At 35.0% G+C, this 25532-nt stretch overlaps 2 protein-coding genes across 4 annotated transcripts in view; one reads left to right on the top strand and one right to left on the bottom strand.

Moving 5' to 3' along the window:
- The window catches only part of LOC138127429 (uncharacterized), a 1314-nt gene extending 247 nt beyond the window's left edge, over positions 1 to 1067 (top strand). For 2 of the 3 annotated variants that reach the window (XR_011158229.1, XM_069043503.1), the window contains exons 2-4: positions 4 to 553; positions 608 to 897; positions 952 to 1067. Coding sequence is in view for 1 of the 3 variants with exons in the window: in XM_069043503.1 (XP_068899604.1) it covers positions 496 to 553; positions 608 to 897; positions 952 to 1023 (420 nt within the window). In the remaining 2 variants the exon portion in view is untranslated. The remainder of the gene's footprint in view (positions 1 to 3; positions 554 to 607; positions 898 to 951) is intronic. The other variant, XR_011158230.1, reaches the window with a different exon arrangement.
- Positions 1 to 25532, bottom strand: part of Tbc1d8-9 (TBC1 domain family member 8/9) — a 26618-nt gene extending 1086 nt beyond the window's left edge. The window contains exons 1-12 of the mRNA XM_069043500.1: positions 25252 to 25532; positions 25022 to 25188; positions 24800 to 24967; positions 16075 to 16171; positions 15752 to 16015; positions 15645 to 15701; positions 15388 to 15592; positions 14832 to 15333; positions 8730 to 9421; positions 8492 to 8677; positions 8249 to 8437; positions 7900 to 8189 (exon numbers count right to left, since the gene is read on the bottom strand). Coding sequence (XP_068899601.1) covers positions 7900 to 8189; positions 8249 to 8437; positions 8492 to 8677; positions 8730 to 9421; positions 14832 to 15333; positions 15388 to 15592; positions 15645 to 15701; positions 15752 to 16015; positions 16075 to 16171; positions 24800 to 24967; positions 25022 to 25188; positions 25252 to 25295 — 2861 coding nt within the window. The 5' untranslated portion in view covers positions 25296 to 25532. The remainder of the gene's footprint in view (positions 1 to 7899; positions 8190 to 8248; positions 8438 to 8491; positions 8678 to 8729; positions 9422 to 14831; positions 15334 to 15387; positions 15593 to 15644; positions 15702 to 15751; positions 16016 to 16074; positions 16172 to 24799; positions 24968 to 25021; positions 25189 to 25251) is intronic.

Genomic DNA, 25532 nt, shown 5'->3' with positions numbered 1-25532 from the left:
TAGTAGACTTGGTGAGACACGAGCACTGCTCGCGAGGACGGCTACCCTGGGAGCCCATCTGCAAACAATCTGACTACCCGAAGAAAAGACTGTGCAAAAAGAAAGTCGAAACGATCCGGGAAGAGTACCGTCGACACGACTGCGACGTGCTCAAGAGACCAAAAAGGAACACGTACGAGTGGGTGATCGAAGAGGAGAAACCCTGCAAGCCCTTCGGCATCAGAACAATAGTGGACAAAACCGTCTGCGAGATCAGGCGCATGCAAAAGTGCATCCGACTGTTCGGCGACACTTCCAAATGTCAAAATCTCGCCCCTGACTGCACCCGAGTCAAGAAAGTCTATCCGATGAAGGAGGCGGTCCAGAAAGGCTCGTTGCCTGGCTGTGCCAGACCGCTGCCGGCATCGTACAAAAAATCTGTCAAAAAATAAACAAGACAAATGACGTTGACTTAAAATAAAAACAACAACTTCAAAATCTTCAGTTCGGGTAAGGATGAACGTCTTTCGGCGGCTTCTGGTGAGGAAACGGTGTCCGGGGTCTAGTGCGGCAGGTGAGTTTTGCGTTGGACTTTTGTCCGTTCTCAAAACGAGACGCTTTTTCGAAGTCGTCACTAGGAACTACAGGAAAGTGAAGGAAGGATGCGAATGTCCGGAACCGCCGAAGACCACCAAGGTAGTGCAAGAGAAGCAGTGCGTACCGTGCAGCTTCGTCACGTGGAAGCCCAAACCTAGGAAGGTGATCGAAGAGAAGCTCAAGGAGGACAGGAAGCCGAAGAAACCGATGACGTGCTACGCCGGCATGGTGTTGAGGAAACCGGCGCCCAAGTGTAAGACTGCCGATATAGACCCCTTCAAGAAGAAGTGTTGCCTCCAGCCGGAGAGTGGCGAACAGACGGTAATGTCATGATAAGAGGAGAATCATTTATATTCATTGGTGCTAATTTTGCAGAAAGTGTCTACATCGAAAAGGAGCGACATCCAAATTCCGATCGCTGACTGGGATTTTAATTGTAAAACTTAAAAAAAAAAAAACGGAAATAAAGTAACTGAAGTATTTGGCATTAACTATCAGTGTACATCATTTTGAGCAACCTTATTATGGATTATAAATAGCTCAGTAGTTTAAGCTCTCTTTTTTATGCTTCCTTTCATTTTTTATTTTCATAATCATAACCCAAATGAACTAATGTAATACAGGAAACAAATCTTTTCAACTTATCTCACACTTTTGAAGCAAAATTTAGTTGTTGAATCAAACACCACCCACCAAAAGTAATTTTAAATAGTAATACACACTCTTCGACAGGTTTGTTAAAGTTCGTGCCATTTCGTATAATTAATATAAAGTAACGTCGTTTCCATTAGATTTGCAACATTTAAAAGAAATAGCATAGGTATGAGGCGTTTTCAAATTTGAAGAGCAAAGAGAAAATGTTTCCTTTTCTTATTTTCTTTTCTAAATATTCTAAGTATTAAATGAATGAAAAACGAGGGTGGTTCGTTATTTACTGCCTTTAGGAGCTACTCACTCAGGAAATGCTGCAAATGAGTAGTTATTTACTGTGGGAAGCAAAAAAAAAACTGGTCAAAATCATGCTTTGACACAATGAAAAATGCTCCATTGTAAAACGGTCGTAAATACATATCATGTCGTATGACATTAATTAATTGAAATTTTTTTAATTTGTCACCAAAATGTTTTGCTCGCGACAGTACATTAGAGTACGGTAGGGGTATTTTATAGCGCGAAAACGAGGCGAAGCCGAGTGACTGATTAGTGATTACTAGTTTGGAACGCTGTAAAATACATACCTTACGACATTTGTATTAGACTACTTTTATTTTGCCAACATAATTAAACAGATGGTGGAAATTTAGAATTGAGACAGACTATACTATCCGTCCAATGATTAAATATACAGGTGATTCACGAGGAAGAATGAGCTTGACCAAATTCTCGATGCAACCAGCATTACATTTTCGCAACTTTGCAAAATTTAAAAAACCTATCAATCATTATCGTTCTTATTTTTTTGGCATAGACAGAAGTAACTGAAATACCAACGCAAAAGATGTTTTAACAACGAACAGAACATAAAAATTAAGTGAATCAATTAAGACGTTCAAAATGTTTCACATGCGTCAATGCGGTTCCGGAAAGATCCTCTCATTCTCATAAGCATCGCTGGCGTTACAGACAGTTACTCGATATGCGAGATCTTCTCTACTGTTGAAAGGTGTTTGGTAGAAAGACATGCTCGTAGACCATTCCCCATAAAAAGTAATCTAGTGGAGTTATGTTATGTTCCCGGGGGCCTAGGGTTAATCAAACCCCTACCTACCACTCATTCGCATACACTGTCTAAATAGCGTCTCACATCTCTGTAGAAATGAGGGGGCGCCCCATTCTGTTGGAGCCATATGTTTTGTCTTATGTGTCTTCCAACAAAATTGACAGAATGTTTTCAAGAAAATTTAAAAACACTAGACCGTTTAGTCTAGCGAAAAAAATATGGTTCTATAATTTCGTTCCTCGATATTCCACACCAAACATTTGTCGAATAAACCGTCTGGAAGTGTCCTTCCCGAATCCAGCGAGGGTTATTCCGGGCATAATAGTGATAATTATGTTTGTTTACACCCCCCCCCCCCCCGTTACTAAAAGTGCTTCATCACTGAAAAGCACATTTTCCAAAAAAAAACAAAAAAAAAACCAATTGAGCGTGCATGAAAAAAATAATTTGTTTGCTCAAAATCGATACGTGATATGGGAAAATTGATTACATACATCAAGGGAATGTCACCCTAACGTTTCGTAATTTTTACTAATTTTTTTATAGGGTTTATCGTGCAGGCGGGAAAACTCACCTGTACATTGTGCAGTTTGTAATAAATTTGTAGCGTTTATCAAAAATGATAATGATAATGATTGATAGGCATCGTGGATCCAAATTGTAATTTTTTTTTAAGTTTCGCAAAATAAGTTGCGAAAATGTGATGTTGGTTGCATCGAGAATTTAGTCAGGCTCATTATTTCTCGTGTATTTATTTCTAATTAGATAGCCAAAAAGTTGTCTTATTCTTCTATTATACTGGGTGCCTCAAAATTCGCGGAACAACTTAGTGGTACGTTGTTACGTAGTCATTATCAATCTTCTTTTTTGTAGAAGATATGGGGCTGTTCGTTACACCAAATTTGGCAACATTTAAAAATATTCTAAAATCCATTCAAAAAACCACCACCTGTTGCTTTAGGTTGGTAAATTTTAAAATACCCTAGGTAGATATTTTTCATACTATGTTGGTAACTATAAATTATGACATTTATTTGATTCAGAATAAAATTCACTTGCTTTGAATTTCGTTCATATTGTTTTATTAGCAGCACGTTTCATTTATTTATTGATTCTTATTATTTTTACTTAAACATGCCCAGAAAAACAAGACACTTAATAAACATTTAACCTCAAAATTACAAGTCTCACCAAATTTTACACTAGACAGTGTTGCCGATAGTAATTATCGAGGAAAATGCAACGTTGGTGGTTTTTTGATTTTTGAATGGACTTTATGTATCCCAATAGTCTGCAAATATTTCATTTTTGTTGTATCCATGGAAATGAGAGACAAAAATCAAAGCCATGCGCTATTTGAGGTAAAACGGACATAAAATTACTACTTGGAATTGCTGGAACTAATGAAGAAAATAATTGCAAACCTGATCACAATTGTTCAGAATTATTATACCCCTAAATGAGATCAAAGCTGCACCTTTTGAGCCCCCATATCTTCAAATCTAAGAGGTATAGAATTTTTTTATTGACATACAACTTGACGTTTATGTCAAAAATTCCAATGTCGGGTTAGAAATATGTATATAAAACCTGTTTTACAGCTAATGTCAGTTGAATGACAACGACTGACGAAATTCCGTGGCAGTGACTGTACCTACGTATCGTAGTACGTATGCATCTTTAGCGTCCCACATACTGCGTTTTTGTTCGACGGTTTTGTTCGACGAACAAGTCTGTTCGAACAAAAACGACGAACACGAGTTGCAAACATACTTCAGCTTTATTTAAAGGTTTTAATGAGTAAATAAATATCAAGTTATATTTGTATGCAGTGGCGACCGCATTAACTATAAAAGCATATATTTTCCATAAATACGGAAGACTGCGAAGAGTTCTATAAATTCCAGTAAGAACTTCTGTTAATCTGGCGAAAATCCGTCATTTTCAAATAATAATTTGTCGCGAAATACAAATCGCCAAAATCTGGTTTTATTATTTGGTACTACACCACTGCAAAAACCAACGTTTTTTAAAACCGTTCACCGCACACACTTCAGATTTGCTCGAATTGACAACTCTGTCGAACAAGTTCGACGAACATAATTAGGGTAAACCTGGTAATTTTCCTCATTTTTGTTCGCGAGCAAAAACGACGGTTTTCCAGACACACACTTCAGATTTGCATCGTTTTTGTTCGAACAGACTTGTTTGTCGAACAAAACCGTCGAACAAAAACGCAGTCTGTGGGGCCCTTAAGTCCGCTTATAATTAAAAAATTACTCAACATACAGTCAACTGCAAAAAAATCGAGTACCTACAGCTGGTTTCAAAAAAATCGGGAAATGAAAATTTTCCTAATGTAAATTTGGTTCAACTTGACAATTAATTGAGTTGACAACACCTATCAAAAATGTCATAAAATTATTTTTACATCATTGTCATAAAATTTAGATTGACTTTTGAAATGCCTCACTTAAGCGACAAAGCTAGGATAGTTTCTCACCTAGAAAACGGTAGACCAATTACCAATTTAGCTGCAGAATTTGGTGTGGGAAAAAGCAGTATTTATAGAATTAAAAATAAATGGGAAATTGAGAGAAGTGTAAGACGAAAAGCAGGTTCAGGTCGCCCTAAAGCCTCAAATGAACAGCAAGATGAGGAATTATTAAACTTTTTAAGAGAAAGGCCTATGTCAAATGCTGTAGAAGCAATCCATCAAACTAATTTTCCAGCTTCTCGAAGCACTGCATGTCGTCGAATTCGTTCATCTGAATTGGGCAACTATTGGGCAGTTAAGAAGCCATTTCTGACGAATCTTCATAAAGAGCAAAGAGTAGGATTTGCTCTTGAGTTCCTACAAGAAGAAAATTTCTGGAATGCAGTAGTATTCTCTGATGAAAAAACGTTTAAATCACATAAAGACGGCAGAGTACAAGTATATAGACCAAGAAATACACGTTTCGAAGAAAACTATACGCAGCAGGTCAATCCTAACCGTTTTTCTGTTAATGTTTGGGGTTGTATCAGTGTCCGAGGTCCAGGAGTGTTGTGTGTTGTGGAGCAAAGACTGAATGCAAACGTTTATGTCAACATTCTTGAACAAGTTATGCTACCATTTGTTGCCCAAGCCTTTCCGGACAATTTTACATTTCAACAGGACAATTGTCCAATACATACGTCAGCAATAGCACAAAACTGGTTCAGAGATAACGATATTAATGTCTTGCCGTGGCCTTCTAGAAGCCCAGATATCAACCCAATAGAAAATATATGGGGCATAATGATGAATAGTATGCGGCGAAGAAATATTCGTCCCCAAAACAGGCAGGACCTTATAAATGCCATAAATGTAGACTGGCACAATTTGACGCCAGAATTTTGTCAGCACTTAATTTCGTCCATGTCTAGACGATTAAATTCCGTGATAGAAAAGAACGGGGCTGCAATTAAGTATTAACTTGTTGTGTTCTTTAAATGAATAAAAATAATTGTATTTATAGTACCTTCGTTGGTATACTGTTCTTCGTTATTTCTATTGTTGTTATTCCGCTTTTATTCATACAAGGTCTGCTTGGTGAATTTAAGTTCCTTAAAGTTTTCTTCTGAATCTGTTACCAAAATGAAATCTAACCTATTTATTTATAAACTGACGTAACTTCAAATGATCCTAACCTATTTTTAAGAAACCATTTTCACACTATCAAAAAACGTTGTCATTTTGATTTGACATTTCCCGATTTTTTTGCAACCAGCTGTACATTATTAAATACAGGGGCACTGAATGTTCCTATTTTTAACACATGTAAATCAGTCTTTTCTGACTTTTCATGGCAAATAGGTTATGTTTGACACAAGAAATGTCATTATGTCTAACGTAAGCGTGGAGGGAGAAAAGACTGGAGATGGCACTAATTCAAATAAGTGTACCGGCCCGCGAAAACTACAGAGTCATAAAAGGTTTCTGAATATAGACGCTAGGCCAATAGCTTCCTTCGCCTTCCTTCCAGGCGCATAGTGCTTCATTATCTAGCGCATTGTGGACTGGGTCATAAAAGGTTGTTTTGCACGTGCTTTTATACTTTTAGAGGGTTCGGATTTTTAACATGGGAAGCATAGGAAATGTCATCTCCAGTCTTTTCTCCCTCCACGAACGTAAGAAATGAAGTTTTGACATTTTGCTTGTCTCGGTAACATCAAAACTGACAACAAGCAGGATGAATTATAACTATAGAAAATTTCATGTACTCGATGTTTTTGCAATCGACTTTACTTTGACGGGGTTTTTACTAATCATTACAGTGTTTCTTTAACATCAGTTTTGGTAAACACACCATTGCACCCTCTTAATAGGCGGCTGAGTAAGAACGAAAAAGGCGAGGCAAATCCTAGAATTTTTGTAACAAGCAAGCTTCAAAATTAAATCAGATAACAGTTTTATTATATGTAATTCTTTTCTGAATATGAGCTCAGGAGTAGGCAGTGAACGAATGGAATTTTAAACATTAGTAAAAAACAGTGATTAATGGCTCGGTATGCAGTTGCTGGTATTTATAAAGCCATCACTTCGATGAATTTTAATAACTATTCATAAATTATTGAGATTCTTCTTTGGCCATTTAGGTACATCAGCATCTCAACTCTATTAAAAAAAATTGTGATGGGACTGTCGTCCAGCGATTGGGTAGACGTCGAATGTGAAGTTAATTTTATATTCGGATGACTAATCAAGTATTAAAAAATACGGCTGTGTATTTTAATAACTAAAATTAAAATACATAAACATGTACAGGTTATTACAAATGATTGTAGTCTGAGGGGCGTATTCTGTAATTTTTAAAGGGGCGTTAAAATTTTAGCGCCCTTTAAAATTTAAAATTTCAGGCCCTGATTGGTCATTGCTATGACAACGTAATTTAACGGGCTCTAAAATTTAGCGGAACAGTTGCAGAATACGCCCCCAAGTCGGCGTAAAAACTGGATGTAAAATGTATGGTTGCCGCTCCATATAAAAAAACATCAAAATGATGTGAACAAGTGAGTACACACCGTTCACACATAGGAGTTAAATTCGGTGTAAAACAACTCAATATTTTTAGAATCGTTAATTAAAAAATAAAAGAAAACCCTCATCATCGCGCACTTTTCAGCTAAAAAATGACAGTGACAGCGACAAAAATTGACAGTTCACATGAAAGCAGCAAAAATTTCATAACATGGGCATGGCCTGCTTCGACTGCAATCATTTATAATAACCCTGTTCCAAAAATCCCTATATTATTTTTTGTAGAATTGCTTAGAGTAAATAATAATGCAAAATAGAAAAAAACTGTACTTTAGACTCGTTTTATATGACATATTGTTGCACCCCTTCCTTTCACTACCAGTTACAAAAAATTTTACTTTTCCTACCCACTGCGAAGAGTGAAGTTTCGAAAGACATTAAATGTCAAAATTAGAAAAAAATTACTTGGAAGTATGAAAAGATTCAGTCTAATGGGTTGCTCGTTTCTTAACTGACCATTCTCTGGGTCCAATTCAATCGATAGCAATCACTCTCGTTCATCATTGAAACACTGAAAAAAGACAATGAAATTTGTACTTACTGCCAAGTATACGAAGTGGTCGGAGTCGACGCCTCTTCAGAATGTAAACTCAACGAGTCCATGTTCACGCTCTGTTCCACACTATCGAAAAATTCCGTAGCTTCGGACGCTATTTCTGCACCGTGTTCATTCTTAACGGGCGATTCGATGTCAGACATGCACAACAGAGGTGGCAGATGTATGGTGTAGAGCAGTTTCAGTCTTTGCGACGGATCTACGGTCGACGTCAAACCTATAGCAGCCGCCAACTCACGGAAATTGAGATAACCGTCGCGATTAGCGTCCAACAGCTATTCACAAATACACGTATTGACCAAAACTGTTTAAAATCTCATCAGAAGAAACTCACAGAGAAAATACTTGCGGCTAACGACTCGGCGTTTTCACCTTTTCCCCACGGCGACAAGGCGGCGAACAGTATCTTGAAGTAGTCGAAGTCGACTTTGTAAGCTTCGTAAGGTTGCAAAGAGGGGTCGTGCCGCTCCGGTATGTGTTTTTTCTGACTCAAGATCTCTTCCCTAATCAAACTCAGCAATTCCTGTAATCGACAAGGTTTATTAAAGCCGTAAAACGTGTAAGAAGAGGGAAAAACCTGTAGCTCTTGTTGGGTGAAGTAGCCGTCGCCTATCACACATCGGATCACGTTTCTCTCGGATGTGTCTTCTAAATCTTGAACTACTCTAAGTCGATGTTTCAGTCGCAATCTCTCTATCTGACCGGTAGTTAGGAAACCGTATTTCGAGTAAGCTTCGTAGACCAAGGTCTGAACTGAAATACTCTTCAGAAAAATTACTGTTAAAATCCTGTACAAAACAACAGTCACAACTGACCCTCTTCTGTTCGTCGTAATTCTTATTCCTAATAGCACCGCGTCCTTCGTCGTTGTACACTCCCATCAAATAGTCCGCCAGCAACTGCATGGCCTCTCCTTCGTCTCTGCAAGCCAACAGCTTCTCCTGATTCCATTCGAGCAACATTAACGCCACTTGAAATATAACTTTAGCACCGTCGTAGAAGAAGCAATCCATCACGTTAACGGCGCTCTCGTATGGCATGACGCAGAGATAGATCGTCAAGAACCACGACAGCGAGATCATATTTGTCATCCCCAGCTGGTTGAGCTTGTCGTGCAGACTAGGCAAGTATTCGGCGGTTAGGTCGTCTAGGATTCCTTGATCCACGACGGCTCCAACCACCCTTGTGTTGTAATAATCCGGCAGCAAGTTCTCGCACAGGGTGGCCAGCAACCAGAAGGCTTCTTCTTCTGAGCAGTAGATGAGGAGGACGGATGCGACAATATTCATGGCTTGACAGTAGCCTATGCTGGGATTGTGCAGCGCATAGGCGCACAGGACCCTGCGTAAGGCGTCGATGCCGATTTGATTCTGGAAAGCTGGATGTTCGGGTAGGGAACGGTGGAGGTCTCGTTCGATCTCCTCGTTCGCCGTGGAACGTTGAAGGAGGGCTTTGTCTACCAGGGAGCGGTAGTATCCAGGGTGGCCGAGTTTTTCGTTCGCCGCACCTAATACAAATACAGTAAGATGTACCAGGAATATCTACGTCCTACATAAAGTTAAACGTTTTCTCGTTGAGGCAATTTTATGAATGAGCGACAAGTTAGCAAAAGAACTGAGATTTCATGAAAATTTTCGATAGGAAAATTTATTGTAAAAGAATAAACCTTTATCCATAAACTTATTGGATAATTTTAAAAATTTAGTTAGTGTTCATCCGTAAAATACAGGGTTATTTGAAATGTTTGTAACATCCTAATTCATCCATAGTTGGCTATTAGCTAGATAAATTTGACATTTGACAGGTCATACTTGTCATTGTCATTTTGCAGTTTTCATTGTTTGTCATTTTTCAAAGTTTAATTCAGATGTATGAGTTAGTTACACAATTAAAGGAGTTTTTTTTCAAGACTTTATTTACTGTTGGTCGTTGTTTTTCAACAATGTTGGTCTAGATGGTCTCAACAAAGGCTTGATCGGCATCTTCCCAGACCTGGTGGTTCTCGCAGAACCACATCACGTGAAAATCGTACTCTAGGAATTGCGATTCTAAGGGTCTGGTTTTTTACAACTCGAAAAATTGGAGATTATTCGTTGCGGGGTTTACACGCAGAATTCCCATTCATCTGCTTATAACAGAATAAATGCATTTAGTCCCAGTTCTGTCTTTGGGCTGGTGATGGTCATAGAAAGATGAAACGACTGCGTGGAGAACGTAAAAAATATACAATTTACGGTGGCACGCCACACTGCGCTTACATAAGTGATAATTGTTCGACGTGCAATAACACCTCGTAGCAGGTCACGTTTGATTTCTATTCGTGGAAGTTTTAACGCAATCGGTTGCATAACAAGTGCACTGGAGCCTATTGCATTTCTTTATCTAAGAAGGTTAAATCGGTCACTATGCACATTAAAAGTTACCTAAAGTCGGTACAGGTTGCAAAGAAGCATCTTGCAACCGACATTGAGAAATTTGCCTAATGTAACGATGTTTGCAACGACTGCAACAGTTACTTGTTTGGTGTGCGTCAGGATTCTAGTTACATTTTTTTAACTGTCAAACGCACTGTCAAATTGCTGACTTTAAGGTTATGTGTATTAAACGTTCTCCTTGTAAACGTTATATCAATTTGACAGGGATTTCAAATCTCATGAAAGAAAGAAACGCCAACGTCGCCAACTATAAATGTTGTAAATTACCAGAAATGTTACCAACATAATGTTTTTCCCCTGCTTCTTTGCAACCTGTACCCACTTTATAATCTGTTTCAAAATCAAAAATCCACCAACAGTGCATTCTACCTCGAAAATACAACCGACAACGTAGCCGACTTTTGTTTTTAATGTGTCTGCAAGTGTCAGAAAAAAGTGGGGTTACGAAAGAAAACTGTTGGACAGTGGTTTTGGTCGTAGTTCATCGTGTTTTTTATTCTCATTTTATTATTTCACTCAAAAAGTATGATATGGTACTGGTAGCTAAAACCTTTTTGTACATAATAATTATTTTGTTTCGTTTCAACAGTTCAATGTCAAATTTTGGCAGGAGCTTGAGCCAACCCAAAAAATAATCTTTTTCTAGGGATTTCTTTTTTCTGCCAACATTATTCAACAGGTGGTGGATTTTTGATTTTGAAACAGATTATACAACAAGAAAATAATGATGCTTTACTTCCATAACCTGCTCGATCGCCAGATTTGTCTCCAACCAAAAATGTGTGGGTCATAATTGGTAATTTACCCCTCACCCTTCGAACAACTCACATGTATGAGTGAATAAGAAATCGTGGCAAACACACGGATTACTGAATAATGTTTTAATTTGACACGTTTTTAATTAATTTTATATTAATCACTAGCTGTACCCGGCCACGCGTTGCTGTGGCCCAGTCAAAAAAAAAGTACCTATTCGGCCACCCGTTCTTGTTGCATTACCCACTAGTGAGAGAAAAACTGGGGCTCACGGAAAAATTAGGTTTTTTCAGTTTTGTTAATAAACATAAAAAAATCACTATAACACCCACAAACAAAACAAAATGTCACAATAACAACCATCCCACAATTCTCTGGGAATAAATTCTTGTCAAAATTTTATAAATATTATTTCAATATTTAAATAAACTACACACTTACTCACTAGTCACTTAAGAAAATAACTTTTTCTTGCGTGACTAATTTCGTACATTCCACACTCGTATAATAAATAACTAATATACAGGGTGATTCATATTGTTTTCATACATATTTTAACCAGTGGCAGATTCCGATCTCAAAAAGCTGTTAACAATAAAATATTAAGTCATACATCAAAAATTGGCAAAAATTACCACATCGGTCTTTTTACTATTAGTAAATCCTATTCTTCGCTAATTTATTAAATATTATTTATTTCTCTTTACCTCCAATATATAACAGATGTCATGAATGTCATAGTAGAAACAAACAATTGTTGCTATAGAGAAAATATTGGTATTATAAAGGTCGCTTTAGTTTCATTTTGACAACAATTCCTTCGGATCACCCCGGCAGCTTGTTTCAGCGTAAAATATTTTCATTTATATGCGGTTCTTAAAAGGTGGTAATACACTCTTCAATGATTTTAACGTTAGAACCTAGGCATTTTTGTAAGAGGGGTAGGAATCTACCACTGGTTTAAAGTTTGTATGATACTACACAGGTGGTCCAACACTTACCATTTTTGCGATTACGCGGTTTCTAATTATCGAAAAAATTTGACGCTTGGCTATGAAGAGACACACATATGGAGCTATAAGCATGTCCCATTATTTTATTTATTTTTATTATCAATTGGGTTTCGCGTCAGGAGGTGATTCAGTGAAATTAATCAAAATTCGATTTTTTTTTCATCTAAATAGGTTAAAACTAACACAGAAAACAGATATCTGAAAATAAAAAAAATTAAAACGCATCACATTGCCGCACAACTGACAGGAATTTATGACGTAGTTACACTAACAGCCTAATCACAAACCAAACCAGAAGTAAGATTTACAACACCCCATCGCCAACCTGCAGGTACTTACCCTGCTTACCCTCGATTATTTTACGCTTAGCAATTTCAGCAAACATTCTGAAGAAATTTTCAAATAAATTGCGTAATGAAGTTGAAATTATTCAATATTCAGTTTTCTAAAATATGCATTTTTCATTTAAAGAAAAATCCTTTACGGATGAAAAGTTGCTGTGAATCAATATTTGGACCACTTTGATATTAAATCGCTATAAAGTTAGCTCCATCACACAAATTTAATTGAAAAAAGTTGATCATGCTCGATCATAGAATATTAATTGTAGATTATGCCTACCGAGTTTAAGAATTTTTGGACAATTATTAAATTGCAAAAATGGTAAGTGTTGGACCACCTGTATGAATCACCCTGTAGGTAAATAAAAACACGCGCGTATTCGAATGCAACGTTGTATCAAAATTTCAAAGCAATCGGTGAAGAACTTTCAGGGATTTCATATTTTGAACAAACGAACAGTTGCATTTTTATTTAAACTCGGTACAGGTTGCAAAGACACACTTGTCATTTGCAACAGCACTTTTATGGCATTAGTCATTTGAAATTATTTTAAAACTGTACTTATTATATATGGAAAATATTCAACCCAAACTATGATTTTCTGGTCCCTTTGTACCTTTATTTGGTTCAGAAATATGAAAAAAATGCTGTTGCAAATGACAAGTGTGTCTTTGCAACCTGTACCGAGATTATATAAACTCAACAGCATTTTTTTCATATTTCTGAACCAAATGAAGGCACAAAGGGACCAGAAAATCATAGTTTGGGTTGAATATTTTCCATATAAGTACAGTTTTAAAGTAATTTCAAATGACTAATGCCATAAAAGTGCTGTTCCAAATGACAAGTGTGTCTTTGCAACCTGTACCGAGTTTAGATCGAAATAGTGGATTTTCGTGTTTTGCCGTTACTAATAGTGCAAAATATCGGCCAAACCTTTAGAAATTTATTTAAAAAAATCAATTATCTGTTTCTAATAGTTCAGGAGTTATAATTTTTTTAATGAAACCCTACAACCCCACTTTTTTGCGGAGAACATGACATAGATCAAAAACGATGACAGATAAATGTTGACAAAAGGTTTTGGGAAATGAGAAAGTTTCTAACGAACGGGCTATGTGAATCACCCTGTATAATATAGGTACAGTTGCGGCCCTTGAAAACTCAGACACTTTGACAACGCCAAACTTTCGGCTTTGTAAATGGGATTGAAAGTGACGTTTCTCAAAATGTCAGTCAAACATTATCCACATTAATTTCTCTCGCAATGGCTCTTATACTCACACTGTCCCTCAGTCAAACACATTTTTGGAAATCAGATAATTGCGGCATTTCAAAAGTTAAGCGCGATTCTGCCCTAATATGTCAAATACTGACACTGACTTTATAATCCTTGATGAAAATCCTGTTTACGCTAATCAAATTTCGGAATTTATACAAAGTGTTTGAATCTTTCCTGTCTGAGATTTCAACGGCCGCAACTGTACATAACAACACGCGCCTATTCGAATGCAACGTTGTGTCAAAATTTCAAAGCAATCAGTGAAGAACTTTCGGAGATCTTAGATTTTGAACAAACGAACACTTACATTTTTATTTATATCGATTATTCTATTTCATTTAAATAAACGTGCAGCGATAAATTAAATGAAATCCCTAACGTTCTAGAATCTGTATGTCCGAATTATGATGAAAAGCAGTATGTTTTTCAAATAAACAACGTACTGAATCATCGAAATAAACCACGAAACAATATTAGTACTGATAAAATGATATCTAAGATAAAATACTAGAATACTGTTTATTTATAACACTTGTTGATATTTTTATCATTTTTATACATATTTTGTTAGTGTCTTGTCGACCGCTTTTTTTTTGTTTGTTTATGTTTACTATATTTGATGAATGTTGGAGGATACATAATAATTATTATTGTTGTCCTCATTATTACTTTCTTCATCACGTGAATTTTATTTTTTATTTTATTCTTTTTCTGTTCCGTTATAACGACGACTCAGTACCTATTTCTAACAATTAAAGTTAAATAAAAGGACCACTTGGGGTTTACCACAATAATAATTTATCATCACCATTACACCAGATATACGTTTCGACCGCAAAGCTGTCATCATCAGAGAAACGATGAAAACTGTTTTCATTGTCTTTATCGTCGCCCTGATGACGACACGCACGTCCGTTTTAGTTTAAAAAATATGTGTGATGTAAAGATGACGATAAAATATTCATTAAAGTAAACGTGTCCTGTAAACAAATATTTCTTTTGTTTTTCATTAAACAATGAGATGTGTTTCATCATCATCACATTGCTTTCGTTTACGTAAATAAACCAACTGCAAGATTAGTACCGTACCTGAAAACGACATCCAAATATCCATACGCAGATAATCCGGAATTCCCTGAAGGACCAGCCTGGCAACTTCCGTCGTCCGGTACATCGAAACCCCTCTCCCGTACGTGTTGAAATGCAACTCCCAATCCTTGCCTTTCAACTGTTGCTTTTTGTGCACTTCCGGTATGGGACTCAAGGGAAAAATGGTCATCAACGGTGGCTGACATTTCCACGGTACGATCTCTGGGCCTGCCGCTGGCGCGTCCCCTGAGCTACTCCCGCTCTTCGTGCTCAGCGAATCCGAATTGTTCGGGGTGTTCGTCTTCGCGAGCAACTCAGACAGTTTCTCCACGAGGAATTCCCTGTCTAGAATTTGCGCAAAAATAAAATTCGTCTTGTTAATCTCGTTCCTCGTGGTGACGATGATCGCTTTGTCCAGCGACTGACTCGATGCGTTATTTTCGATTTTTTCCGCAACCTTGACGTCGCGCAGGGGTACAACGAGACTGACTTGCGACTTGACCTACAAAGGAACTGGTTCTTATTGGAATTTTCTGAATTATGGATTGGGACGTACTCGGCTTTCGAAACAGATGTAGTTTTGCGAGAGAAACAAGCGACCTGCCACGTGTTTTTTGTTGTACGGAGTCATTAAAGTGCAATCGATCGATCCGTCCAGTTTTTCGCTAGATGGCAATCTGAACATCAATTTGTAAGCGTCGGATTGCGCCCGAGCGTCCAAATCTCTTTTGAGGAATGATGCCTTCTTCGGAACGTTCTTACTAAAATACGGTCCAAAATTAAGAGGGTCATTCCCCCCAAAAAAAAACTAACCTCAACTTGTGCAACAGCTCCTTATCTTCGCTAAAGCTTCTCTTATCGTCGATCAACCTGTGATAAGATAACGTTTCAAATCCACACAGTCTACAAATAATGATTACCTTTTCATGGCCAAATCCACTAACTGTTCCATCAATTTGAAGGTTTCGTTCTTTGTGAGGAACATGCTAAAATGGTACTCTTTTTCTCTAGTTGCTAATTTAATGGAATCGGGAAATACGATGCTGTTTTTCTTACTCAGTTCCACCACATCTGACCACCTTATGCACACTTTCGTGTCCAGGCCTAAGATGAAGGCGTAGAAGCAGCAATAGTGCACGGACAGGTACATCCATCCTTGCCTCGGCAGTTTGCCTTTCCAGTAGCTTCAAGAGATAAAAAAATAATGAAAAATCCTGTATTTAGGTGGGCGACAATAACGCACCTACACGAGTAATAGTTGACAAGTTTTTCATCTTTGGGCAAGCCGAAGAGACGGATGAATTTGTCGGACGTGACTTTGAACGACTTTGAATCTTCATCTGCGAAAATAAATTTTTGTCAATAAAAACAACAATCGTATCATCAATGGCCTGTAAAAATCGGAGAAAGTGGTGACTCATTGCCGCCTTTGTAGTTTAGTGTATAAAATTACGATCCAATTGTTATCGAGTCAATGGATTTGATCTGTGTATTTAGCGCATTCGAAGAATTAAATACATATATTGTTTTAGCGTAAAAATATAAACCAATTCCTATTTATTACTATTTCATACTATTTCAAGGCACATTTACTCTGTAATTGGCGGCAATTACTATTGGGTGATTGAATACATATTGAAAATGATTGTGGATAAATATGGCAACCATGTATGTACAAAAATTTATGTGGCAACTGTGTGGGTGGGGTAGAGTCGACATTTGTATGACATTTCATATGCGTGCATTTGATTTTTTTTTTTGTTCAACAGTGTCAGAATTTGAGAATTTTCTCCTGTGTGAACGGATTTTGATAAATGTCACAACTTGTCAAAACGAAATGTCAAGCTAATTTTAAAGAAAATTCTGACAGTGTCGAACAAAAAAAGTACTTATTCTTGGTTACTTGAATACAAATTTTAACAGTGAATAGAAGACAATATAAAAATAGTTACGCTATTTCTCTGACAGCAAAGTTTATGTTGAATATTTGGTTCTTAAATTGTTAATACATATTTGTAAATGTTATTCAGTTCAGATTTTTCAATATGTGGGTACCTATATGATGTGTTATCACTATGGTTCGTTAAATGAAATATAATTGATCATTTAGCACACCCACGTTATGATTTGTCATCCTAATCATCTTTAAAAATACGTAGTTATAGGATTTATGAAAGTTTCATAATTGAAAGTTTAGACACATTCCATGACATTTGTAGGATATGATGAGTTGGGTTAAATATTTAGGTAATCTTTTTATTTCCGAAAGAATCTCAAGACACTAAGTCTCTATACATATTCATAAAAATGTGCAAAACTATACAGGCTGATTCACGTAGCCCGTTCATTAGAAACTTTTTGATTTCCCCAAATCATATTAATATGAAAATTGGTAGTTGACTATAATCGACTATTCCAAGTTCAAATGAAATATTTTCAAAATGGCGGCACTTCCGGAAATACCGAAAATCGATGCCATTTTTGTTTTTTTTTAATAGAAAGGCCCCATTTTGACTTCACATTTCGATTCTACGTTAACTTTTGAGTTTAGTACGTCTTTTTGTCAATACTTATCTGTCATCGTTTTTGACCTATGTCATCTTTTTTGCATAAAAGTGAGGTTGCAGGGCTTCATTAAAAAATTTATAATTCCTGAACCATCAGAAATAAATAATTTATTTTTACTTTACTGGTTTTCCAGAGATTTGGCCGCTTTTTGTGCTATCAACGACATTTTTTTATGTTTCATACGCCTACTGCAATTTTTTTTAAATTGATAATCAAAAAATGTCGAAAACTTCATTTTTTTAAATGGCAAGTACCGTTTCTGATACTAGATATAAATGTAAAATTAAATTTTAAGGCCACTTTTATTAACATTATGTATGCCTATTTGCAACCGTTTAGGCGTAATTTAAATTTTTTGAATAAAATATTCTTTTTTATAAGCAATTGTTTTATTTGAATTTTTATTCAAAAATAGCATTGCAATAAATATTAGATAACAACAAAACAATAAAAAACAAGCAAATTAACAAAAAAATATTTTCATGTAAATGATTTCATTGAAAATATTTTTTTGTTAATTTGCTTATTTTTTATTATTTCGTTGTTATCTACTGTTTATTGCATGCGATTTTTGAATAAAAATTCAAATAAAACAATTGTTTGATAAAAAAAGAATATTTTACTCAAAAAATCGAAATTACGCCAAAACGGCTGGGAATAGGCATACATAATGTTAATAAAAGTAGGCTTAGAATTAAATTTTACATTTATATCTAGTGTCACGAATGGTGGTTGCCATTTAAAAAAATGAAGTTTTTGACATTTTTTGATGAGCAATTTTGAAAAATTTCAGTAGGCGTATGAAACATAAAAAAAATTTTGCTAATGGCGGAAAAGATCGGCCAGGTCTTTAGGAATTCAACTAGACAAAAACCAATTATTTATTTCCGATGGTTCAAGAGTTATAAATTTGTTAATGAAGCCCTGCAACCTCGCTTTTTTGCAAAAAAGATGACATAGGTCAAAAACGATGACAGATAAGTGTTGACAAAAAGATGTTCCAAACTCAAAATTTAACGTAGAATCGAAATGTGAAGTCAAAATGAGGTCTTTCCATTTAAAAAATTAAAGATAGCGTCGATTTCCGGTATTTCCGGAAGTGCCACCATTTTGAAAATATTTCATTTGAACTTGGAGTAGTCGATTATAGTCAACTACCAATTTTCATATTAATATGATTTGGGGAAATCAGAAAGTTTCTAATGAACGGGCTACGTGAATCAGCCTGTATTACTTATTATACAGAAAGAAAAACGGAGGAAAATGGATTTCATTAAAGAATAAAAATAAAAGAATCGAGGATACAGACCTAATACATATTTTCACTCAGTAATACCGTAACATCATTTAAATGTGTAATTAAAGTAGGCTTTTAAATTAAATTGGCAACACTGTTGACAACTTGATTTTAATTATTGTTAAAGCGATGATGCTTCAAAATTCAATATAAAATGTGAAACGGCGAGTTAACAGTTGTATCCAAGCCAAGAACATTTTGTATAATTGTCAATAAAACGGTATTATTTTCTAGTGCTTCATCTCTTTTAAATTAAAACAATTGAACATGAGAACCCTAAACGTCAACAGTGTTACCAATCTAATTTAAAAGTCATAGCCTACTTTGATTATAAATTTAAATGATCTCACGGTACCTCAACAAATGATTGTATGACGGTAAAACAAGTATAGTTTGTCCAGTGAGAGATTGGTTGACATAAAAATCACTAAATTCTGCGTAGAGAAAGTAGTACTATTGCGGGCAAAAAAAGTGGGACATCAACGTTATTGTCTTGACTTTTAATGTGAAATAACCCTTATCTGATTCTAACTCTACTTTGAATTGTTTGACGTTGTCATTAAGTACTGTAGGTTGTAGGGAATGAGTGTCTACCTTTATCAAAAGAAGAGGGCATCTGGAAAAGGAAAATAGGAGTATAAAATACATTTTTAAACTGTCAGCTAGAATAGTGTAAAAAAAAAGACAATAAAGCTTGAACTACATCGAATTTTTCAAAATTGACAGAAATTTGATGTCCCACTTTTTATGCTTCCAATAGTACCTAACGCACGTAAAATTTGAAATAAACTGATCGAAAAAAGTTTGGGGTATTGCTAAATATTTAAGTTAACTTTATCGAATTGATCAGTAAGTTTTTATAAGGAGAATTATTGAAATGTTTTTTTAATAAACGTTTTCACACATATGTATAATGAGTTTTGACTTATGTCAAACTTTTACTCTTCTTGGGATACGTTATAAATTATAATATCAATATCCCTAACTTTTTGCGATCAGTTTATATATTTCCAGTAGTAACATTTTTGTCCTCAAATTATGCTCTAATTAATGTATTCTAGTGCATTTTGTAGTGTTGGGTTAATTTAATAAAATTTAAAATCTCCCAATCTCTCGCTGGACGAAGTTTACTATACAGTGTGTCCCACCTAAGACTTAGGTCTTGTATCTCTATTATTTATGGACCGATTTTTGTGAAATTTAGAAGATAGGTACAGTCGTTGACCAAAATAAAATAGGACAAAGTGTTACTTTAGACAGTTTCACAATTCAAAGATTTGTGTAGTGTAACTGAGGCGTATGTGTCTCGGATTACAACTTGATTTGACTTGACGATTGATCTACAAAAAGTTAGGTTGTGTTTTTTACTTGTCATCTCATCACTGTCACTATGTTCAATTGAATGATTGTGAGTTTTTGAAATATCGTCGAATGATGACATTTATCAGAATTGTTTTTTTTATTTTTGACACTTTTGTTTCCTAAGAGATGGATTTCACAAAAATATCGAATTACACAATCGAAATTTACTTTGTCCTATTTTATTTTGGTTAACGACTGTACAGTCGATGGACAAATAAAACTGGGACAAAAATGACAATCACAAATAGGTTAACTTTCGTATGACATATTCTATAGATACTGGCAAATATATTGACAATTCAATGGTCTGATTTACATAGATTTCTCCACCGACCGTACATATTCTAGTGAATGAAAAATAAATTGCTGGTAATAAAATGCCTGATTAATTTAAATTTAAATTCAACAAGCCTTTACGTCCATAAATTCAAATACATACCGGGTGTACAATGGATTTTGGTACATAGGCACTTTACGTGTAAAAATAACAATCCTCGGGTATTGGCTCCCCTAATTATTTTATAACAAAGCCTTAAATACAAAAGTTGTAGAGTTTTAAAAATGGTTCCCAATTGTAATTTTGTTTTTTTGTTTTTTAACATCTTCCGGAAGTATACAATAATGGAAAAAAGAATTGAAGAATTTGTTAAAATAGCAATAGCTGTGAAGTATTATCGAGGTGACAACACTGACAACCAAAGATGACAATGTATGATATTTGACATGTCAAACTTGGAATTGATCGCTCAGGATAGAATGCAGGAAATGTTGCTTGCATGTCTCTGGAGTAATACCATTTTACGAACCAGAAGGTGTTAGAAAATAATTAGAAAAGAATTTAGGTACAATTTTTTTTACTCGACAACTTTTGTATTTAAGGTTTTGTTGGAAAATAATTAGGGGAGCCAATATCCGAGGATTTTTACTATTACACGTAAAGTGCCTATGTACCAAAATCCATTTTTTGTTCGACACTGTCAGAATTTGAGAATTTTCTCCTATGTGAACAGATTTTGATAAATGTCACAACTTGTCAAAACGAAACGTCAAGCTAATTTTAAAGGTTTTAAGCGATTTGGACCCTTTAAGGGGCTCGTCGAACAAAAAAACGTTGTATGCAACTCGTTCGTGTGTAAATTGAGCCTTTTTTGGCACGCGTGCCAAAAAAGGCCCAATTTACACACAAACTCATCAAATAAACTACTATTTTACACCCGGTATGTTGCAAAACGTACTATGCCGGCCAAAGAATTTTGGCCGTCATTGTCTGTCAATTCAAAAAAAAAAAATTGTAATCCGTACTTTATTGTCATCATGATTACCGTCTTGATTATGAACGTTATTTTTTGGGTGGTAAATTTCAAAACTCAAAATTATTTTGTCATTTTTACTACACAGAACGTTTATCTCAAGTTATCTATGTACGATTGCTCTAATTTTGTTTATTCATGTCGGATTTTTGGAATATCTGAGCTTCAAACAATTTAAATTGATTGTCAAAATGACAAGAATCGAAAGTGGGTAAGTGGGGTTACGATTCCTAAAGGTTTATTTACACTTTGCTTGAATGTCAAGAAAGTGACATAAATCAGTAAAAACAACAATTCAAAAATGTTTTCAAATGTTTTATCAATTACAATAGACCCGTATTGTACAACTAAAATATTGTGAAAAATAGTCATAAGACTTGTGCTTAATTTTATTGCACAGAAGTGTACAATTGAACAGGGATTGCAGGAATGTCATAGATATGCACGTTTCAATACCTTTTGGAAGAGATAAAGATTTTTATTTAAACATGACATAAAAAAGTAATCTTCCTGACAATTTTGTATTATTTTTTATCGCATGAAACTACGAATTTTCATAAAGATTAGAACTGGTTTAGTGAACTGAATTCAATAGTTTTTGACAAAACAAAAAAACCTTTTGCGTTATTTAGTCAAAAGATAATAATTAATGTAAGGTCCAGTAATTTTTATCGCTAAATAAAACGTTCTTACGTCTTCGCTTTGATAATAATAAATTTATATTTTGCGCGAATGATGTTTAATTAGTTACATCCAAAGTTTTTTTTTAATTGCATTCTTTAGAATATTTATTATATCGTGTGATTAAGAAAATTTACAATCGAGTCAGCCTTGGAAATATCGGTGATTGAACTGCATCGATAATTGTCAAATAAAAGAAAAAACAAATAAAAATGTCAGGGAAGATATTTTTTGAAATAAGATTTCATTATTGAAAATTAAAAAGAATACTACAAGGATAGTTATTTTATTAAATTGTAACATGTACAGTCGCGAGCAATAAATTTTGATCGTCAAGGTCATTCTTTGACGCAATCGAAAATGTTCCATTGTAAAACAGTCGTAAATATCATAACCTATCATCACGTTGTATGACATTAATTGTCATTTTTTTCTAATTTTTTTGACACTTTGTTGACATGGACATAATCAGACAGGGAAAATTTTTAAATTTGTGACAATCTAACCAAATTTTGAAATGACATTGACGACCAAAATTTATTGCTCGCGACAGTAACTATTGTACCGTGAGATCATTTAAATTTCTAATTAAAGTAGGCGGTTTTTTTTTCTACGATTGCGGATCCTGCCAATTGAAACGCTGTGTAAATTACAGGTTATGCCGTTATGTAAACATTTTGACGTATAGGGTTTAGCGTTCTCATGTTCAATTTAAAAGAAATGAAGCACTAGAAAATAGTACAGTTTTACTGAAAATCATAGAAAATGTTCAAAGTGTTCTCCCCCGGCTTGGATTTTATTTGTCGATTTACTTAATCGATCGTCGATTTTTCATTGACAATACGAGACTTTAATGACCTATTCGGAAAGCTACACTAAACTTAATACTGGGTCTTTTCCCCGTATTAAAACGTAATTTAAAAAAATGTAGCATCGCTCACGGGATGCCACAGTAGCAGAACTCGATAAGTAGAATTTTCAAGTTACTACAAGCCACAACACGGCACACTATTAGTCTCATGTTCGACAGCAATACTGGCATATCTGTTAATTCAATATTGGATCAACAAACAACAGCAGATGTCTTTATTTCATGCTGCACTTCTATAACAACGGAAACTTTAAACGCGTTTATTTCAAAAAGTGATTTTATACCTGAATCAGAAACCCTGTTTTTGACACTAAAATGCGTGCGAAAAAGGGCCCTTAAAACACTAAAGCTTTAAGGTCGCTTAGGTAACAACAAATTCACCTACATTTTGAACAATGATAAATAGACATTTATACTCAATTTATGATAACAACGAAACAACAACAATTGACCATTTCTATATCAACGATTAATGACACAGATTACTTCGGAAAAGGTATTTCAATTTGCTTTTTTTTGTTATAATTTTCAGATTTTAGTGCAGGTATAATAAAAAAATAACGTATGAATCACGTTTATAAGAGCCTTTAAAGCACTTGCGACGTTAAAAGCACACGCTACAAGTTTCCGCTACGCGTCGTGCTCTTAAACTCGTACCGCGTGCTTTAAAGGCTTCCTTATAGACTTGTATCATAATATACTATTTTTGTACACGCTCCCAAAAATAGCTATTTCGAGTGGTGCCGTTATTGCAACCAATGAGCGACATGAAACCAAAATCATTCCGGTTTATAATCAGGTTTGATATCGCATAATCCGCACACTGTTCAACATATTTATCACAAAAGAATTTTATTGATTTTAAACAAGACCTCTGCGTGTTACTCACCACACTCCACTTCTGTGTTATAGCGATCATAACCAGTACAGTTTTACCAATAAACAGAATAAACAGATCATTAGTTAATTAGATTTATAATAAAACCTCGCAAACATTGAATCCTTTGTCACAAGTACCATTTACATCGACTCTTCTACTTTGAATTCAGTTTATTAATTAAATTGTTATTCCTTCAGCCAATGTCGTTCATAATTATGCAGTAAAATATCATTTCTCAAATAATGTCCAATGGTTCAATGTTTCTATAATCGGTATGGCAACAAATGTCAAAAGTCAAACCAGAACCGAAGTTCAACAGTAGGAAGTCATGTATCACTAAGCTACTAAAAGAGTTAAAAAAAAATCAATGTGATACATTCAGTTCAAGAAGGAAACATGTACATATTTACAAAAAATACAATTATGTATGGGGCTTACTCCTTTATCAGTAATAATTATCGCAGTGTTGGTCATGAAAATATTTTATAACGATCGTATTTACTTCAACTTGACCCATTAAAGTTTGTTTTGATAAAACACAAATAAACAGGTGGAACTATTTTTATTTGTATTACAAAAGTTGATGTTTGGTTTGTTTTATAAATATTTATCAAATGTAACTGCCATAAAGATAAATTATGCTACAATTGGTATTATAAAAAAATTACAATGACACCAAACATTCTGGATGAACCAAATGTGTTTATAAACAGAGTAAAACTGATAGACTGTGTAATCTTGAAATTCTGCAGTACTTACTTGTTGCAAGATGAAATAAGTTTGGCATTTCCTCAATTAAAAAAGCTGATTAATTCTAGTTTTGATTTGTCTTAACGACTACATCCTTGCCATTTTTATCTAATCAAGTTCAGCTATATTGAATGTTATACAATTTTTAAAAATAGAAGATTCACTAAATCTTCCAATATTTTGCAATATTTACAAATAGAATGTAAATTCCAGATAAAAAAAATATTGATAACAAGATATTGGACTCACCTTCAACATCGACTTCCTGCCGGGTGGCAATCACAGACTCAATTTTACATGTAACAAAATCGGTTATTTCATCTTCACTGTCAAAGCAGTGTAAAGTGGCTGAGACATTGTTAAATAGCCACTCCCAATCTTTCACGATTTCTTGTCTCGTCATTGAACACGCTATCACTATAAGCACAAAATCGTTAAAGGCCTCTTAAAATTTTTTAAAAAATCTCTTACAATAATAAACTTCTGATGAAGGTGTCTGGTGCAGAATTCTGTAAGGTGGTGGTTTTGTGTCGAAAATGCTGTCAATGGTGCCGACAAGAAGCGATGATAGACCTTTGGAGCCCCCATGTCCTTTACGATGCTGCAATAAGAAGTAGATTGACGTCTCTTCCGTTTCCCTGAAAGTAAAACATTTGTTCGTCTACGTTCTACGACATGGTTTATCAGTACAGTGTACTCACCAAAAGGGGCTGGCTAAGAGAACTTCCTGGGGTTTAATAAACATGGTGTTAACCGAAGAAATTGTTGCTTGAAAACATGTTAACGTAACGTCAAACTGCAAGATGATTTTTGTAGTTGGCGTCACATTTAATTTTGGACAAAGGCATCTCAATTCCTGATAGAATCACTCTATGTATTTAACTCTGATAAGAACAAATACATAGATAAAACTTGCGTTGTGCTTGTGTTACAAAAACAGACAGACGACTTGACACTCTTGACAGCTGTTAAATGTCAACAT

This window comes from Tenebrio molitor, chromosome 3 (assembly GCF_963966145.1).
Source record: "Tenebrio molitor chromosome 3, icTenMoli1.1, whole genome shotgun sequence".
Lineage (NCBI taxonomy): Eukaryota > Metazoa > Arthropoda > Insecta > Coleoptera > Tenebrionidae > Tenebrio > Tenebrio molitor.
This window is presented reverse-complemented; position numbering and strand designations above follow the sequence as displayed.